General features: G+C 42.1%; 1 protein-coding gene across 6 annotated transcripts in view; it reads right to left on the minus strand.

Annotated features, from left to right (window-relative positions):
* Positions 1-21,384, minus strand: part of LOC127581386 (serine/arginine repetitive matrix protein 3-like) — a 271,960-nt gene that overhangs the window by 108,894 nt on the left and 141,682 nt on the right. The window contains exon 1 of one of the 6 annotated variants that reach the window (XM_052035766.1): positions 18,467-18,776. The exons of the other annotated variants lie outside the window; for them this stretch is intronic. Coding sequence (XP_051891726.1) covers positions 18,467-18,621 — 155 coding nt within the window. The 5' untranslated portion in view covers positions 18,622-18,776. Of the gene's footprint in view, positions 1-18,466; positions 18,777-21,384 lie in introns of those variants that run through there. 6 annotated transcript variants of the gene reach the window in all.

The following is a 21,384-nucleotide window of genomic DNA, read 5'->3' on the forward strand; positions in this document are numbered from 1 at the left end:
TCAGGTTTAAGATGGTTCTGAAATTTGCCCATGACTCCAGGAACTAATTCATGTACCAAGCAATTACAGATGACAGTGTAGGATTCTCGTAAACTCACTATTAAATCGTTCTTAGTCCTCAAGAAAAGCCTATGCTAAGACAGTTTGCTGGTAACATCCACTCATCCATCAAACATTTGGCCAGAGATCCATCATGGAGATTTAAAAAAAAAGTGCGGCTAGCCCTAAATGGGTGTGAAAGTAACAGCCATTTAAAATCGGTGCCATTGAATTTCACCATTGTTATAGCACCTGTTTAGTGCTAAGAACAAAAAGTTGAATTTTTATTCCTCAGTACCTTCAGCTTCAGGAGTAAAGAAACTGGGATATAGATAATCACTCATTGAAACATTCACATTGCATAATTATTTCAGAAATTATATATCAAGGTAATTTATTCAAGGGTCTTACTTTTGTGGAATTGTCATTTCTCTCAGTGTATTGTTCTCCATTGTCCTGGGATGACTAGCTTAAAAGTTGATTCCCAAGTGATACACATGGTAGATTAAACTATCTGGATGTGTCCAATGCAAGAAATTCATTCAGGTCTAATCTTAAAGGCATTAAGGTGCAGGAATATATTTTGCCACTATGCTAATAAGTGTTGACAATTACTTAACTAAGAATTAAGCTAGTTGGTGAAAGAGAAGACAGGAAGAGAATGGCATGTATGAAAGGGGGAGGGATGAATGTATACACCAAAACTGGCTACTGACAGGGCATGCATTTGTTTGGCACTTTTCACATCCTTAGGATATCTGGAAGCAATTTTCAGATGGTACCTCAGGTTAATTCTTCAAGCATAAGGCCATCTCAGTCAGAGCATCAATAGTTATTAAGATTATAAGCATAGATTATGTACCAGAAGAGCCAGAAAAAGAGAGAGGGCCGAGAAAGTGGAGAGAGAAGGGGGAGGGGGAGAGGAGGAAGGGGGGAGAGAAGAGGAGGGTGAAAGGGGGGAAGAGGGGAGGGGGAGAGGGAAGGAGAGAGGAAGGAAGAGCAGAGGGATGATTGCAATCACCTCAAATATCCTAAATTCTAACTATTTAAAAAATTCTCTTTTTTTTCTTGTTCCTTCTCCATTGCTTCCATATACATAATAAAACAAAGAGAACCCTACATTCAAAATTCCAGGTGTTTCTGTTGTAAAACTCCAGAGTGGACAGCCAGTGCCTCTTTCCCAGGGCACCAATGCTCAATACAAGAGAGCATGGCTTTAAAGTAATGGGTGGGAAGATCAAGGGAGATATCAGAGGAAGGTATTTTACCCAGAGAGTGGTTGGGGTGTGGAATGTGCTGCCTGAGGCGGTGGTGGAGGCAGGTATATTGGTCAAATTCAAGAGATTACTAGATAAGCATATGGAGGAATTTAAAATAGAGGGATATGTGGGAGGAAGGGATTAGATAGTCTTAGGCGAGGTTTAAAGGTCGGCACAACATTGTGGGCTGAAGGGCCTGTATTGTGCTGTACTGTTCTATGTTCTAAAACTCCACTAAGTGATGTCAATAGTACTGCAAAGCCCAAAAGTATGAGATTTACAATCTTAGAAAAATGACAGCTTTTATTTACCCACACAACAGCCAGATTTTATTAATTCCATTTTCCCTGACACTGTGCAATTTAAAAGGACAAATACAGACTACATCCTTTGCCCTCACTGATATCCGTCACTCCCTACATCCTCAAACACAGCCGCTTGTGTGTTCGAACTATCGTCAAAGCCACAATCACCTTCAGCTTCTAAATCTCAGTATCACTTCAGGTTGCTACAGTAAATCCCTGCCACATCTCAGTTTGAGGTACACTATTGCATTAGGGAGGTCACTCGACATTCTCAAGGACAGTAAGTCTCATCTACTTTACCTTCAGCTCACAGGAGCAAACTGAACAAGCATGGGTATTTGCCTACATTTCAGGCTTCTGTAAAGTGCAGGCATCTAGTCTTTTCAAAGGGACTTCCCTGACAACCTCCTGCCAGGAGATCCTGGATGCAGTCACGGAGGGTATCCATGATCCCCTCTCTCTTTAATTTTTACAAGCCTGATATCCTGGGAATACTCTGCTAACCCCTCTTACCAATGCAACAATAATTCATTAAGTAGCAACACTCCCTAGTTTCTGGAAGAGTGCTATCATTTTGAGGTATCTCAATTTCAGAGTTATCTGTGAGATCGTCATTACTAGGCTAAATGCCAGAGTTTGTAAGAACTTGTAATAAATCAGTAGAGTATGCTTTGCTGAAACTGGCATAGTGCACAGAGGAACATAACAACACTGCTCTGTCAACCTCACAATTGAAGATCTTGACCTTTATTGCAATTTCATACACGTGGTTCATTTTAATGCCATTAAAAAGATTGTAAATCATTTTATAGGCTGTCATTTTTATGTCGTGTATCTTTGAATACTCTCACAAAAATCTTTTGTACACTGATAAGCAGCCACCACCATATGTTGCTGGACATGAACAATGGACAATAGTCAGAGGGCTATAACACCAAACAATGCATTTTCAGCAGCAGAGGTCAATACTCTGAGTGCTGAAAGCTGAACAGCCTCCACACCCATGTTCATTTCTCCTGTCCATTAATATATGCCTTTTCCCCTTTGCAATCAGCAAGATCTCTTGAAATTGTACTTAAAAAAAAACACAAATTTTCCAACTTCTTCCAAGTACTCTGATTCCAATTTTAACTTCTCATCTTAAACATGGCAGGGATACAAAGTATGAATGGAAGATGCAGGAAGTTTTTACAGGAGTGCTGCAAAAGCTGCAAGAAAATAACTCTCAGGATGGATTGAAACAGTCTAGGCTAAATTGGAGTCATTAGTGCAAGACTAGAGAGGTATATGAGGGAAAAAATACATGTTAGTGCATGAAATGATTCAGAAATGGGAGGAAGCTTGTGTGGCGAATAAACAGTGGTGCAAACTAGTTGGGGCATGTGGGTAGTATCAGTGTCACAAATTCTATATAATTCAATGCAAAAGCTAAAATTATTCACAATTGCAATTATTGAACACACAAACACATGTACAATATACTTAAAAATGTTCAGGGGTTTTCCTAAAATTCCTATGCTGTTTATAGTTTAAGTGTTTATTTCATACCTCAGGTCATACCTTTTGAAGGTGTGTATTATCAAGGCTGGCTAACACAATACACGACATTAGGTTTTTCGACATATGGGAGTGTGACATACTTGCTCAATTTGTGATACGTAGGTCTGGTTGAATTTCTGGTGCTATCAAGTTCACGTGTTAGAAAATTCTTGATAGAAATCAACTTATCTGGAAAGGATCACACAAAACAAGCAGGCAAAGGAAAATTTCAGACTGGTGAAACAGCAAGCCTGAATCAATTGACACCATTTGGGCTTCATGTTGGAAGTAGACAACACTCTCTGATTGCAAGCTCTTGCTTTAAGATTGAAACATAAGGGACTGCAGACACTGGAATCTGGAGCAAAAACCAAACTACTGGAAGGAACTCGGCAGGTCAGCCAGCATCTGTGGAGGGAAATCGACCTGGAACGTCAACTGTCCATTTTCCTCCACAGGTGCTACCTGATCTGCTGCGTTCCTCCTGCAGTTTATATTTTACTTTCTTTAAGGTTGTTTTGAATGAGCAGTTGCCCATAGGGTAGCAGGTTCTGGAGGGATTGAAGCGGAGGGCAAGACACACATTTTTGCTATGGGAAAAAAAGTGAGGGAATGGGAGGTGTCTTCCTCCATGGAGTCAATGGATGTCTCGTTAGACAATTCAATGATTATAATAATGTAAGCTCCACCTAAAACCTTCCATAAACATCAATTTCTTTAAAAATTTAGCTGAAAACAATCATGTGATTGTCATCTAAGTAGATAAGGGGGCAATAAAGATTTTTTTTAAAGGCTGTAGGTTAAAATATATAAAGAGAGAGATTTCAGCTTCCCAAAGTGGCAATCACATCAGTGGTCTTTACAAATTGACTTCTACGTGTAGTTCACAGATTTGCTGGTGTGCGTGGGTAAAGGAAATAGCATCTCAGAGTAAGATGACTGGCAAGTCGGTCAAATTACATAATTACATTATACCACACAAATTCACTTGTATCCACCTACACATTGGTGAATCCTTCCTGCACCAAGTAAAATCTTTTACAAGTTCATGTAGTTGCTGGCATTGAGCCTCAAATCTGCACTTTCAGCAGGGAGTTCTGAAAAAGATGTAATATAACACGAAGAGCACTCTTTTTTAAATTGGTTTATTATTGTCACATGTACCAAGATACAGTAAAAAAAACTTTGTTTTGCATGCCATCCATACAGATCATTTCATTACATCAGTGCATTGAGGTAGTACAAGGAAAAACAATAACAGAATGAAGAATAAAGTGTTACAGTTACAGAGAAAGTGCAGTGCAGGCAGACAATAAGGTACAAGGCCATCATGAGGTAGATTGTGAGGTCAAGAGTACATCTTATCCTACTAGGGGACCATTCAATAGTCTTATAACAGCAAGACAGAAGCTGTCCTTGAGCCTGGTGGTATGTGCTTTCAAGCTTTTATATCTTCTGCCCGATGGGAGGGGGTAGTAGAGAGGATGTCCGGGCTGGGTGGGGTCTTTGATTATGTTGGCTGCTTTACCAAAGGCTTTGGCTGCTTTACCAAAGGCAGCGAGAAGTGTAGGCAGAGTCCGTGGAGGGGAGGCTGGTCTTCCAACTGCACAGGAGTGTTTCTACTTCTCAGAAGTTATTACAGGAAGGTTACAGCACAGAAGAATATCGCTAGTCTATACCAGTTTTATATCAGAGAAATATAGCTCATCCCACTTCCCTACATTATACTTTCTTTCCAGGTACTTATCCTAGTGCCTTCTGAATGTTACAAACGAATCTGCCTCTCCTGCTATCTCTGGTCAAGCACTCCACATCCCAACTACTGGCTGCATATAAAGTTTTTCCTTGTGTTACTTCAGTCAATTTCCTTCATTCAATATCCCCCAGTTCGTATTCCTTCTCCTGATGGAAACAAGTTTCTACTTCCTTTTGCTGGAGCCTTCATGATTTTAAATACCTCCATCAGAACCCTTCACAACCTCCTCTCTTCCAAAGAAAACAACCCCAGCTTCTCCAATCTATCCACAAAACTAAAGACATCCATCCCTGGAATCATTTTAGTTTATATGAACTTCAGCAATCTTTTGTCAAAGTACCCCACAGTAGGCTGGTAGGCCCAGAAGGTTATGACACATGAAATCCAAGGTGCACTGGCAAACTATATCCAAAACTGACTTGCCAAAAGTAGGCAGAGGGTAGTGGTTGAAGAGTGTTTTTTTGACTCAAGGTCTGTAACAAGTGGGGTACCGCAGGGCTTGGTGCTGGGATCATTGTTGTTTGTCATAAATATAAATGACTTGGATAAGAACGTGGGTGGGCTGATTAGTAAATTTGCTGACATACAAAAATTGGTGGAGCAGTACACAGCGAAGAAGGTTGTGAAAGGATACAGAGAGACATAAGTCAGTTGGAAAGTTGGGCAGAGCAGTGGCCGATGGAATTTAATCCAGACATATGCGTGGCAATGAATTTTGGGACGTCAAATACTAGCAGGACAAATACAGCAAATGACAGGGTCCTCAGGAGCGCTAAAGTACAGAGGGACTTTGGGGGCAAGTACATATCCCTCTGAAAATGGCGACACAGGTGGATAGACCAAGGCACTGAGAGTAAGAGCTGGGACGTCATGTTGTAGCTGGTCAAATCATTGATCAGGCCGCACTTGGAGTATTGTGTACAGTTCTGGTTGGCACACTGCAGGAGAGATGTCGTAGCATTAGAAAGATTGCAGAAGAGATTCACCACAACGTTGCCTGGAATGGAGGGCTTTACTAATAAGGAAAGATTGGATAGGCCTGAGGGGGGACCTCATAGAAATTTATAAAATTATGATGGGCATAGATAGGGTAGACAGTCATGGTCTTTTTCCCAGCATGAGAGAATCTAAAACTAGAGGGCGCAGGTTTAAGGTGAGAGGGGAGAAATTTAAAAGGGATCTGAGGGGCAAGTTTTCCCACACAGAAGGTGGTGGTTATATGAAACTAGCTGCCTGAGGAAGTGGTAGAGGCAGATGCAATTACGAGGTTTAACATGCAGTTGGACATGTACTTGGATAGGAAAGGAGTAGAGGGATGTGGGCAAATGGGATTAGCGTAGATAGATATCATGGCTGGATGGACAAATTGGGCCAAAGGGTCCATTTCTGTGCTGTACAACCCTATGACTCAATCTCTTTTGCGCTCTCCCTAAAGTTCACACCTTCCCTCAGAACGAGATGCGATATTTTAATTGTGGCCAAACAAGTTTTATAAAGGATTGTCAGGACTTCCTTGTTTTATACAGAGCTCTGTCCAGGATCCCAGACACTTTTTTAAAATCACTTTCTCAATCTTCCCTGCCACTTCCAACAAACTATGCACAAGATCTCTCCGTTCTCATACCCTTTTGGAGTCATGCCCTCTTGTTTACATTACCTTTTTAGTTTTCCTCCCAGTATGCAACACGTTGAAATTTTCAGCATTAAATTTCATTTGCTATCTATCTGCCATTCAACCAGTCTTGAAGTCTATTACTGTCATCTGAAGTTCATGTAGAGTTCACTGTATCTTCAGCTTTTGTATTATCTGCAAACTTATAAACTGTGTCCTGTATACCCAAGTTGAAGTCATTATTAATTTAACGAGAAACAGTGCTGCCCCGTCAACTTGCCTCCAGTCCAAAAAACAACCTTTCACTTGTACTCTTTGCTTCCTGTTACTTGGACAACTTTCTATCTGGGCTGCAATTCCATTTATGCAATGTTGGCGACAAGCCTATTAGGGGGCACTTTATCAAATGGCTTTGGGAAGTCCATCTATATCATATGAAGTGTATTTCCTTCAGTGACACACTGTTACTCCATCAAAAACCATGTTAGTCCATCAAAAACCATATTACTCCATGCAGGCTTTCTTGAATCAATCCACACTTGTCCAGATCACTGCTAATTATTGTTTCTAGAGCCTTCACAACTACAAAAGTTACAAACTAACTGGTATGTAGTTGTTTTTTCCCCTCTCTATACCCCTTTTCGACCAAGGTGCAATATTACAATTTTCCAGTCCATGGCCAGCATCCCTGAAGCTACAGACTTTTGGAAGCTTTTGACCAGGACTCTGCAAATTCCTCCCTTACTTCCTTCAGATGTACCCCATCTAGACTAGATAATCTGTCCACATGAACAAAATAAACTAACCTTTCTAGTAACTTCTCTATCAAATTTAGCCTTTGTAGAACCTCAAATATATCTTCCTTTTCTGAGAGTTAAGCATCATCATCTTCCTTTATATAAAGTGTTGCAAAATAGATATCTAGTACCTCAGACTTGCCGTCGGACTCTGTGAACAGATTACCTTTTCCGTCTCCAGTTGGCCCTACCTCTCTTCTCACAACCCCTTTCCCGTTTACATACTTATAAAATATCTTAGATTCCCTGTTTGCTGCCTGTCTCTTCTCATGGTCTTTCTCGCTTCACTTATTTCCTTTTATCTCTCTTCTCTGAACTTTCTGTGATCAGTTCTGGTTCTTGTGTTAACAACCTGACATCCATCATATGCTCTTTTTTCATTTTATTCATCCAGGGAGTTCAGGCTTTAATTTCTCACCCTTTTCCCTATTGGGAATGGACCTAGACTGTAGCTGAGATATCTTCACCTTGAAGGCTGCTTGTTATTCAATTACAACTTTGTCTGCCAAGCTTCTATTCTAATTTATGCAAGCCAGAGCTGCTGTAATCCGAATAAAATTGGCTCTTCTTTACCTGACTATTTATCTTAGTTTGAAGTGGTCTACATCCTTTTTCATAATTATTCCAAGCCTTCTATTTTGATTGTTGTTTCCTACATGCTCCCCAACTGATATTTGCTCCATTGAAAAGCCTAGACAGAGTGGACATGGAGAGGATGTTTCCAGTCATGGGAGAGTCTAGGACCAAAGGGTATAGCCTCAGAATAAAAGGATGTCCCTTTAGAACAGAGATGTAGAGGAATTTCTTTAGCCAGAGGGTGGTGAATCTGTGGAATTCATTGCCACATACGGTTGTGGAGGCCAAGTCATTGGGTGTATTTAAAACGGAGGTTGATAGGTTGTTGATTAGTAAGGGCGTCAAAGGTTACGGGAAGAAGGCAGGAGAATGGGGTTGAGAGGGAAAAATAAATCAGCCATGATTGAATGGCAGAGAAGACGATGGGCCAAATGGCCTAATTCTTTGCATAAAGAAGGCAAGAAGCTGATGGCTCCAGAGTTACAGCCAGCTACATCATAGCACTCTGCAGCCTCATTGATTAGTCTACAGACTGCTCACTGAATCTCCCTTGTAACTTCAATGACATTTCTGCATTGAAGAAAAATACTTCCAATGGAGATCTGTTAATTCCAAACATTGAATGGTACGGAGGAGGACCAGAGGTTTCAGAAATATCTCAGTCAGTCACTGAGACCTTATGGGAGAAGGCATGGAAGAGCTCATCGTCAAGAGCTACTCCACCCAGAGTTTACAAGGACCCATGCTCATACCTACACATTTTCGAAAAGCAATGTTTACACAGGCTACGTTTCACCAATTCAAGCCCTATCAGATGTGTGATCTCTGTCAAACTCAAATACAGCTCAAATACAGCCTCACACACCTCCCTGAGCTGCTCCCACAGTTTCAAGTCTAAGTCATGGTCACCATCACTTTCAGCTTCTCAACGGGATATTTCAGACTGCTCATCGATGCAACATGATGACAACTGCATGAGGAAACTCACCTAAGCTCCATACTCAAGAACAGAAGACTTTGTCTACTGATCCTTCAGGCAAAGAGGGAAAACGGGATTTGCTATTCTTGCTGGCTTCCTCACAGTTAACCCTTCCACTGGTGATTTTCTCCAATATTCTGACCAAGTTCTTTTCTCAGACCCTGGGAATAATCTGTTATTATTGTAAGAGACATCCTTGAAGCAGCTTCACTTTCTAGTAATTGGAAGAGTGCTGCTTGTTCTGTGCATGTGTCCTTTTAAGGGTTGTATCAACATGTAGCTAAATGCCAGCAGCTGCATAATCTGCAATGGGAATAAATGCACAAGGAACCCTAATAAAGATGTTTTACAAACTGATGGCATTTTTTTTAAAAAAGAGAAAGCTCAACACACAACATTTTTAGACCATGTGCAAGGTTAAAAAAATAAAATGAGTAGGTTAAAGTTTGTAACCCAAGGACCTTATATAATGAAGATTGTGTCTTGGTACTGAAACTCAATCAGGAGGTAAAACTCTGAAAAGGTAAAACAGCTAACAAGAAATATTGAACAAGAAAAAGAGAGAAAATAGTCAAGATAAGGCTGGAAAAAAGTAAACTTAAACCTCAGGGCAAACTATATCTTTATAGGGAGGCGGGAACTGCCACTTCATTAAAAGCTGCCTCATTGTTTTCTTCCAAAATCAGATTATTCAGATATCAGCTCACTCAGGAGAATATTGGGCAACTTATATTCATAGAAATACATCCTTATACAAAGAGTTCAACAGGAAAAGGAAATCAAATAGGACGTGAGCATTTGGTGTTTAGGAATGTGGTAGAGAACTTTGGTAACACATGTTTAACTAGTACAATTGTGGAGGAAAAGAGGGATCACATCTCCTCAAGGAGGTATAGAAGGGCAGGTAGACAAGGTGGCAAAAGAGTATAAGGGGCACTTTGCTCTATTTACAGAGGCAAAGAATGTGAGATGGAAGGTTATGAGGTGATCTAGAATTGCATACAATGCTTGTGGGCCAAAATTTGAGTATTGTGCACACATCCAGACATCGCATTATAGGAAAGTGTGTGGAGGAGATTTACAAGGATGTTGCCAGGAAAGGAAAACTTTTGCTAGAAAAAAAAAGTTGTTTTCTTTGGAATAGAAGTGGCTGGGGGGCTTAATCGAAATGTATAAAATTATGAGGGGTTCAGATAAGAGCAAACTGGAAGGATTGAAGGACCTATTTTGTTTAACAGAGTGTTTAAAAACCCTAAAGGTTTAAAGTGATCTTTTACAAAAGCAATTGCTAAAAGGATTAAGTGTGGCAATAAGAATTATTCTCCCCACCCACTGGGTGGTAGAGGTTTGGAACTCACTGTCTGGGAAGATACTAGAGGCAGAAAGTTTCATCACGGTTAAACGGTACTGGGATTTGTACTTGAAGAGCCATTGCCTGCAGGGCAACGGATCTAATGCTGGAGAGTGGGGTTGGACTGGCCAATTCTCTTTGGAGCAGCATAGACACAAAAGACTGAATGGTCTCCTTCTGTGCCTTGCTTTTTAAGAACACTCTTTCCTAACAACGACCAACTCTTTGGAAGTAAGCATGCCTTTAATTTTCGTTTCAAGCACTACTCAAAAAGTATACTCAGACTTATAGAAATGATCATCATTTCATAGTGTTGCTCCTGGGGCTGTGAAGAGTATCTTTAAGATACAGTGGGAGATTTCCTAAGACTTTATCAAGACTTTGTCAAGATGTCAGCAGCATTTACTTCAGAAATTTTCAGAAATCTAGAATGAGTAAGCACCTTATATGAATGGCCAGGAGAAAGGAGTGCATATCTTCTTAGTGACCCCCCCCCCCCCCCACCTTGGTTATAATGAGAAACAGAAGGAGGTTAGGCACAGCAGAAACAGTGGCTGCTGAAGCAAGGCGCAGATACACAAGGTGAAGTCCTTCTCAATGCAGATAAAGAACATCCCTTCCTCTCTGGATCTCCTCCACCAGGAACTCCAATGCTGCTACGTTGTGCACCCTCTACCTTGGTTCCCAGACCATCCAGTAACTGTTGGAACACTCAACACCTTCAGCAGAGGTAGCTGTAAGGATGCTGCACATTCAGCTCTCTTTGAATCTTATCCACAGGAATGCTAAACCTGCAGGTTTCTAGGTAGTACCTCTAGATAGTTCAAATTATTATAATAAACTGTTAGGACCAAGATTATGCATTAAATTTTTAAACATGTCTCTTATTGGCATGACATTCATTTTGTTTTCATCCTTTGTCCAACATGATAAAAGTTTTTGAAAATCAAAAACATGCAGATGTTGCAAATCCAAAATAAAACAGAAATTTCTAGGGAAACTCAGCAGATCAAGCAGCATCTGTCATGAGAAAGGGGGTCATCAACCTGAAATATTAACTCTGTCTCTCTCTTCAGATGCTGTCTGATCTGTTGGCATCCCTAGCATTTTTTTAAATAATAAAAAAGTCCATGGTTTTTCATGTAATTTAAATTTTCCAGTGAGCTTTGGTAATACTTGTAAAAGCTTATGCGGTTTATAATGACAAAAGAACACCAGGACAATGGACAGTTGATGTTTTGGGTCGAGACCCTTCATCTGGTCCAGAAACGCTGACTGCCCATTTCCCTCTACAGATGCTGCCTGACCCGCTGAGTTCCTCCAGCTTCTTGTTTGTTGCTCCAAATCCCAGCATCTGCCGTCTCTTGTGTCTCCAACACCAAGGCTATGTTGCTTTATGGGAATTCATTCAGCATCAGCCTTCCTGGTGAAAGACCTTAAGACCTATAGTATAGTGGCTCATGTGTTTTCCCCCAGTTTCACTTATTTTCTCATCTTTTTCTTGTGATATTAGAAAGTTATATTTTTTTCTATCAGCTCATTTCAGCTAACTGCACAATTTTTTCAGCAGTTTCTAGATCAATCAACTCATTGAGCTGAACCTTACTGTCCCAGGCCTATGCCCAAGGCTCCATGTAGCCTTGTTCACCAGATCCAGTTGCAATGAGGTTATCACTCAGGCCTGTGGTAATCCAGACTCCAGTGGTGAGGCCGAACAACTTATTGTTACACAGAGGATTGTTAGTACACGGAATACTTGTCCAGAAAGAATGATATGAACAGAATCTGTAACAGCTCTTCAATAAGAAAATGAATAAGTCTCAAGAAGAGCACTGCGAAAATGCAGGAAAGTGGGAGTCAGTACCATAGAACCATAGAGCACAAAACAGGCCCTTCGGCCCACCATGTTGTGCTGTCCATCAAACCACCCTCACATTATCTAACCCTTTCCTCCCACATATCCCTCTATCTCACATTCCTCCATGTGCCTATCCAACAAACTCTTGAACCTGTCCAATGTATTTGCCTCCACCACCACCCCAGGCAGTGCATTCCATGCACCAACCACTCTCTGGGTGAAAAACCTCTCCCTGACATCTCCCCTGAACCTCCCACCCATAACCTTAAAGCCATGCCCTCTTGTCTTGAGCATTGGTGCCCTGGGAAGGAGGTGCTGACTGTCTACTCTATCTATTCCTCTCAATATTTTATATACCTCTATCATGTCTCCTCTCATCCTCCTCCTTTCCAGTGAATAAAGCCCTAGCACCTTAAGCCTCTCCTCATATTCCATACACTCTAATCCAGGCAGCATCCTGGTAAATCTCCTCTGCACCCTCTCCAATGCCTCCACATCCTTCCTATAATGTGGCGACCAGAACTGAACACAGTACTCTAAGTGTGGTCTAACTAGAGTTTTGTAAAGCTGCATCATCACTTTGCGGCTCTTAAACTCAACCCCACGATTTATGAAAGCTAACATCCCATTGGCCTTCTTAACTGCTCTATCCACCTGTGAGGCAACTTTCAGTGAACTGTGAATATGAACCCCCAGATCCCTCTGCTCCTCCACACTGCCAAGTACCTTGCCATTTACCCTGTACTCTGCCCTGGAGTTTGTCCTTCCAAAGTGTACCACCTCACACTTCTCCGGATTGAACTCCATCTGCCACTTGTCAGCCCAGCTCTGCATCCTATCAATATCCCTCTGTAAGCTCTGACAGCCCTCCACACTATCCACAGCACCGCCGATCTTAGTGTCGTCCGCAAACTTACTAACCCAGCCTTCCACCCCCTCATCTAAGTCATCTATAAATATCACAAAAAGTAGAGGTCCCAGAACCGATCCCTGCGGGACACCACTAGTCACTGCCCTCCAATCTGAGGGCACTCCTTCCAGCACAACCCTCTGCTTTCTACAGGCAAGCCAATTCCTAATCCACACAGCCAAGCTTCCCTGGATCCCTTGGCCTCTGACCTTCTGAAGAAGCCTACCATGAGGAACCTTATCAAACGCCTTACTAAAATCCATATAGACCACATCCACCGCACTACCCTCATCAATCTTCCTCGTCACCTCCTCAAAGAACTCTATCAGGCTTGTGAGGCAAGATTTTCCCTTCACAAAACCATGCTGGCTGTCCCTAATCAGTCCATGATTCTCTATGTGTTCATAGATCCTATCCCTTAGAATCCTTTCTAACAGCTTACCCACCACAGACGTGAGGCTCACCGGTCTGTAATTCCCTGGACTATCCCTACTACCTTTTTTGAACAAGGGGACAACATTCGCCACACTCCAATCCTCCAGCACCATCCCCGTGGACAACGAGGACTCAAGGATCCTTACCAGCAGTTCAACAATCTCCTCCCTCGCCTCTCGAAGCAGCCTGGGGAAAATCCTGTCAGGCCCCGGCGATTTATCTGTCTTGATATTATTTAACAACTTCAACACATCTTCTCTCTTGATATCTACAACCTCGAGAACATTACCCTTGAGATTGAGTACCAGTGAGATTGGCTGCTCGCCTTCTGTAAGAATTGTACAATTTCACCATCAGAGCAAACCAATTTAAGCAGCAAACCAGAATGCAAGAAAGCTGGACACCAGCATGATGATATTCTCAAATTCACCTTAATGAACGTAGAACATTACAGCGCCGTATAGGCCCTTCGGCCCACAATGTTGTGCCAACATTTTACAAAGTTTTCCCCTGAGGGAGCCAGGTACCCATTGTGAGGTATAAGATATGAGAATTCCAATTATTAGAATCCTGATGCAGAGTCTCGACCCGAATCATTGACAATTCCTTCCACCTCCCCCCCCCCACCCCCCCAACAGATGCTGCTCGACCTGCTAAGTTTCTCCAGCAGATTGTTTGTTGCTAACAGCAAAATCTCTGTTACAGCATATAAACTAAGCAGGTGCAAAATATTTAAGAGACTGAAATCTGCTAAAGAAAGGTGTGGAATCTACTTAAGCTAGTAGAAGCATCAAGCAGCATGTATTCCTTCTAAAGGCATTGTATATCAAGTCAAGGGATGTGAGGGCTATTTGCAAATTATTGCCCATCTCCAATCGTCCTTAAGAAAGTGAAGGCAAGTGATCTTCATGAACCACTGCAGACCTTCTTATGAAGCTGCTCCCAGTGTTGGACGTGAATAATGAAACCCAGCCAGTAATGAGAATGATAGGAAGACACTATCTGCCACTTCCAATACCATAAGAATAGTGGCTCTGCTCACCGGTAACCTAACGCAAGGAAGAACATAATACCAGCACGCACGGCTATACCAAAGGACTCATTGATCAATAAGCAACTATCTATTCGGTATATTAGCAAAATACTGACATTAACGTGTACACATTTAGCCATTATGCTCATTGCTAGGATTGTGATTGTTCATCAGGGCAACCTGCATTTAATAGGCACCCCTTATGCTTTCAATTCTGTTACACTGTCTAGCAGGCTCTTCCAAATATTTATCATATGTTACTGCTTCCTTCTCTGTTCTTTGTACTTTAAGATGTTCCCTATGATTCTGCGAGCAAAATCCACCAAATATTATTGTGTTCGCCTTACAATTTTTGTTCTTTCCTTATAATGCTTCCTGTGATTTTACAGCTGTTGCATTCAATATTTAATTCCTTCCCTCAAGTTTGAGGGAATCTATGGTGTGCATCAAGCTGATACTTCTGGCTTCATCTCCAGTTATATAAAATGTGTGCTGAACAAGCACAAATGGACTTGATTGTCAAAGCAATAGAGTTTAACAGTAACATTTGTTCATTTTGCAATCAGGTATTCAGAGTCTTAGTTTGAGTAGCTTTGGCCAACTGTCTGAAGTGCTGAGGTATTCTAGTGGGAACTAATTTGGAATGCTTCTAAGACAGGATGTGCAGGCATTAAAGAACACAAGGTCATGCACAGTGAAAGTGTCATATTGCTGATTTCAGCTGTCCTCTTGCTTTTTCTAATCCACACTAACTATTTTATGATAAAAAATGCACTTGGGTCATTTCTTAAAGGTCATTAAACAGATACACTGCTGCGGTATGCTGCTAAACACAAATTAAATTGGACATGCTTAAGTTGCAGCAACCTTTGGTCACTTTTTGTCACTTGTCTGACTAGAAGACTGAAGTTAAATGGTAGCTGGACTTTATCCCATTTTGTCTCACAGGTTTTCATTAGTAGGTCACTGTAGCCAGTATGCAGATTCAGATGAAAAACATGATGATGCTGGAGGAACTCAGCAGGCCAGGCAGCATCCATGGAGAAAAGCAGGCGGTCAACGTTTTGGGTCAGGACCCTTCTTCAGGACTGAAAGTAGGAAAAGGGGAAGCCCAATATATAGGAGGGAAAAGCAGAGCAGTGATAGATGGACAAAAGAGGGGAGGCGGGGTGGGCAGAACACCTGTACTCTGTCCGTAACCGCGATCCGCATCTCCCCGTTGCCGGTCACTTCAACTCCCCCTCCCACACTATCACTGATATGTCAGTCCTCGGCCTCCTCCACTGCCAGGAAAATTCCAAGCGCAAACTGGAGGAACAGCACCCCATTTTCCGTCTTGGAACATTGCAGCTTAAACGGCAGAAACGTCGAATTCTTCCACTTTAAGTATTCCCCACCCCCCTTCCCCACAACCCCTCTCCGCCACCATGTTTCTTCTCCTCCCTTTTCCTAGCCTTGTTCTCTTTTTTCTACCCTTTTTTTCCCTCTCTCTCCTTACCTTTAACTCAGCCCCTGGTGGATCTGCTCTCCCCTCCTCCGCCACACCTGTCTATCACTATCTCCTACCTGCATCTACCTATCACCATCCTGTGCCCACCCCGCCTCCCCTCTTTTGTCCACCTATCACTGCTCTGCTTTTCCCTCCTATGTACTGGTTTCTCCTTTTCCTATCTTCAGTCCTGAAGAAGGGTCCTGACCCGAAACGTTGACCGCCTGCTTTTCTCCACGGATGCTGCCTGGCCTGCTGAGTTCCTCCAGCATCATCGTGTTTTTCATCTAGATTCCAGCATCTGCAGTCCTTTGTTTCTCCATGTAGATTTCAGAGCCTGGTGATATAATTTTATTACCAGTTCTATTTCAGCAATGAAATACCCCCCGGTAGCTGGCACCAAGTGAGATAAGATGGATTAAACGCCCAATTAAGCTTAATTGTTTTTAAGGTTTCCTTGAGAACCAAGAGCAGCAATGATGCATCCATGCTTCCATTTTAGAAAGAACACATTTGGATTCATAAAATACCTTTCCCAACATCAGGACCTTCTGATGAGCTTCAGAGCCAACCATGTACCTTTGAAGTTCAGCAGGAATTATGCAAGGATGCCTAACAACTGATATGCATGGATGTCCCAATATCAATTGAGAGATATATAGCCAGATAGTCTGTTTTTAATCTAAGCTGGTTTAGTTACACTAGCTAGGACTGCACCTTGATACATATGCCCAGAGTCAAGATTTGGCTTGACATTACAGCAAATTGCAGTGAGATTTTGTGGAATGGGCATTTTCTCTTTATTCTGACACAAGAAATTCTGCAGATGCTGCAATCTGGAGCAATACACAAAAAGTGCTGGAGGAACTCAGCAGGTCAGGCAGCATCCAGGGAGGGAAATAAACAGTCGACGTTTTGGGCCCGAGACCCTTCATCAGGACTGGAAAGGAAGAGAGCAGAAGCCAGAATAAGCAGGAGCTCCCTTCCCCCACCTTGATGACCTGCCCATCTCCCCTCCCCCATCCTTTATTCCATGGTCCACTGTCCTCTCCTACCGGATTCCTTCTTCTTCAGCCCTTGGCCTCTTCTACCTATCACTTCTCAGCTTATTACATCTTCTCCCCCTCCCCCACCCCCACCCACCTACTTTCCCCCCCCCCCCTCACCTGGACTCACCTGTCACCTGAACTCACCTGTCCCCTGCCTGTGTGCACTCCTCCCCCTTCCCCCACCTTCTGATTCTGGCTTCTGCCCTCTTCCTTTCCAGTCCTGATGAAGGGTCTCAGCACGAAACGTCCACCGTTTATTTCCCTCCATGGATACTGCCTGACCTGCGGAGTTCCTCCAGCACTTTTTGTGTATTTCTTTTTACTCTATTAGTTTTGATTTTAATATTAAATTTACATTCACAGATTTCGTGCAGACACAAACTTAAAATCTCTTTGTAATATTGTGAAGCTGTTGTGAAAATGCATCCTTAAAGGGAATCGTTGTGTTAATTTGACTTCCAGCAGTCAATGCTTTACATGTGGTTCAATTAAGGGTTTTAAATCCCTTTCACCCCATTTTATAACTGGCAATACTAAAGGAGAAACGCATATGATACTTTACTCGTGATTCTTTCTGTCCTTGATAAAAGGGAGTATTTAATGAGGTAAGCAGATACATGTGTGGGACGTTTCATTATCATTTTCACATATGTAGTTAGTGGATGCCCCACAGAATTTCCACTTATAAAGGTCACATCAGTGACTTTGAGACTCGTTTGAAACATGATTCATAATAAAACCACTCAGTGATAAGTGAGCTTTTATCAACAAAGTAATTAATATATATTGATTCTATAAGCTAAATATTTTGCATCTGCGATCAATTACGGTGAAAAATTCAGAGGCTCAGAGTATGTGTGAAAATATGTAGTCACACTGACAGAGAAATTAGACCAATTCTACAATATCCGACCGTAATTGACAGCTACCAATTTGACACTGGTTGAGAGGCATTTCTGAGTTCAATGTTAAGATTGCATTTCCACAAGACACTTGTTGCTGGGTCTGTTTCCCCGGCTTCTTTTACTTTCTACAATGTGCACCAAAGTGGGAAATGGGCCTGTTCCCAAGCCTCCACCTGCTTGTTTCTGACACACAGAGGTCAAGATGGACTTCCATTCTACATCCCACCTTCAGTAAAGTTTACCAAACGCACAGCAAAGATAATTCGGTGGTTTACATTTCAATTGAATTTTGTTCGTAATAGTTGAACGATAGGGCAGGAGTGTTTCCCTAAATGGTAAAACTGACTCAAGATAAGAATGCTCTAGGTAGCGCTGCAGTGAAATGAACAGTGGAACCCTGAAAAAAGCATCCATTTTATATGCAGGAGAAAGGTGAACATCAACCACAGCATTTTAACTCTCCACAATATACAGTCACCATTACATTCAGACAATTATTTGGAAAATAGGGAGAATACCCAGGTAAGGGTGGAGTTGGCGTCACTAAACATTAACAATACTGTACGACACTAACCTGCTTTCACAGGCGCTGGGATGCTTTCTGCAATCAGTGCTTTCCATGGGCATCGTCTGAAGCCTTGGAGTGGCCACTGTTTGCAACGCTCCTTTCCAAAACTGTTCAAAAAGCTGCTTCTCACCGCATTCTAGCTTTGTCATGTCCGAGCACATTATGCATCACTGATGTGCTGCTGGCACAGGGAACCGTAAGCACACACACACAGATAAAAAATGGATGCTCCAGGACTGCCTCCCAGTTGCAATGAAGAGAGTGAAGCAGATCCTCAGCTCCGTGCTCTCACGGTCTGCTTGGAACGGTGCCTGACATGTTGTTAGTTGTGCAGCGTCCGCAGCGCTACGGTCTCTCTATCATGGCACCAGCTCCAAGACTTCCATAGGAACCAACAACCCCAATCCCCGGGGTTTGCCACTGAGAGATTTATTCTGCTGCTTTGGTGGAGAAATTTCGAGAACTTCCCTTTTCCTCCCTCCCCCGATTAAAACATTCAGGCAAACACTGCATCTTTCCTCACAAGGCAGCAATTGTTTGCAGCTCTTTAAAATCCAGCCTAAAGTACAAAGGAAATTAAATAGTTCGGAATTTTTGTGCAATGTGGTCCTTCAATATTCTGGAACAAAGCAGCGTTTCACTGTTAACTGGAAGGTAACAATCTCTAAGACTGGTTCTTCAGAAAACCAGGACTCTGGATTACCTGATACACGGGATTCAGTCAACCCCTGCCAACAACGTTACAACGGTATAACATGGCTGATGGGAACGAAATAATCGAGCATCATAGACATTCATGCAATTAGCGGTTTTATACTACTGTAGTTCTTATTAGAAAACGCATCTCAAATGATTTGTGTGCCAAATGCAAACATCTGGCTCATCCTCTGCCAATGTAATCAGCTTCCAACATCAGAATGTATTAAATTACAACTGCAAAAAGCCGCAAATAAAAGTGTAAATATTTATTTTTCTGAAAAGTGAAATGAATTTAAATTAGGTTCCCTTTCATGAGCTACATATTTTCCCCTAAACTATCCTTGCCTCGAAATTGAATCATATAGATCACATGGTCCTTGGCAACAGAACCTCATGCACTATCATGGACTTGTCTCTGATTTATTTTTTTCCCAATAATGTCTTGTTTCTGCACACTCTTTCTCTCTCTCTTCATGTCTTGAATAATTTATATATAATTTATATTCTGTGTGTTGTCTGTACCTACGTGCCTGTGATGCTGCTGTAAGCAAGTTTTTCATTGTACCTGTACCTCACCGTACTTGTGCAAATGACAATAAACTCGACTTGACAAGTGCTCTTTTGTTTCTGCATTTGGCAAACCAACGTTATAGAGTCACAGAGCACTACAGCAGAGAGACAGGCCCTTCGGCCTATCTAGTCCATATCTGTCCAGACCGATCTGATCTTCTGCCTAGTCTCATCTACCTATATCCCTCCAAACCCCTCCCATCCATGTACCTAGCCAACCTTGTCTTAAATGTTACAATTGAACCTGCATCTACCACTTCTGCTGGCAAATTGTTCCACACTCGCACCACCCTCTGAGTGAAGAAGTTTCACCTCAAATTCCCCTTAAATTTTTCACCTTTCACCCTAAACCTATGTCCTCTAGTTCTAGTCTCACCCAACCTTAGGGGAAAAAGTCTGCATGCATTCACCCTATCTATACCCCTAATAATTTTATATACCTCTATAAGATCTCCCCTCATTCTCCTGCACTCCAGGGAATGAAGTCCTAACCTAGTCAACCTTTTCCTATAACTCAGGTCCTCAAGTCATGGCAACATCCTTGTAAATTTTCTCTGCACTCTTTCAAGCTTATTGATATCTTTCCTGTAGGTAGGTGACCAGAACACAATACTCTAAATTCGGCCTCACCAATGTCTTGTACAACTTCAACATAACATCCCAACTCCTGTACTCAGTGCCCTGATTAATGAAGGCCAAGGTGCCAAAAGCTCTTTTTATGACCCTATCTACCTGTGATGTCACTATGGAACAGGTCCCTTTGTTCTACCACACACCTCAGAGCCCTACCATTCACTGTATAAGTCTTACCCTAGTTTATCCTCCTAAAGTGCAACACCTCACACTTGTCTGCATTAAATTCCATCTGCCATTTTTCAGTCCACTTTCCTAGTTGGTTAAGATCACGCTGCAAGTTTTGATAGCCTTCCTCGCTGTCCACTACACCCCCAGTCTTGGTGTCATCTGCAAATTTGCTGATCCAGTTTACCACATTATCATCTAAATTATTAATATAGATGATAAACGACAACGGGCCCAGCACCGATCCCTGCAGCACACCTCTAGTCACAGGCCTCCGGTCAGAGACAATCACCTAGTATCACCCTCTGGCTTCTCCCACTAAGCCAATGTTGAATCCAATTGGCAACTTCATCCTGAATTCCAAGTGACTTAACTTTCTGGACCAGCCTCCCATGCGGTACTTTGTCAAAGACCTTGCTAAAGTCCATGTAGGCAACATCCACTGCCTTTCTCTTATCGACCTTCTTGGTAACCTCCTTGAGAAACTCTATATGATTGGTTAGACATGACCTACTATGAGTTCCATGACCTCACTACTCTTTAGCTTCAGTTCTATAGTCTCTGTATCTGTCTCCAGAGTAAATACGGATGCAAAAAGTTCATTTAAGATCTCCCCCATCTCTTTAGACTCCATGCATAGGTGACCATGCTGATCTTCAATAAGATCAATTTTGTCCCTTGCTACTCTTTTGCTCTTAATATAGCTACAGAAACCCTTGGGATTCTCTTTCACCCTGTCTGCCAGAGCAACCTCATGTCTTCTTTTTGCCCTCCTGATTTCTCTCTTAAGTATTCTCTTGCATTTCTTATACTCCTCAGATGCCTCTTTTGATCCTAACTGACCCTGATATGTG

This window comes from Pristis pectinata, chromosome 21 (assembly GCF_009764475.1).
Source record: "Pristis pectinata isolate sPriPec2 chromosome 21, sPriPec2.1.pri, whole genome shotgun sequence".
In the NCBI taxonomy this organism is placed as follows: domain Eukaryota; kingdom Metazoa; phylum Chordata; class Chondrichthyes; order Rhinopristiformes; family Pristidae; genus Pristis; species Pristis pectinata.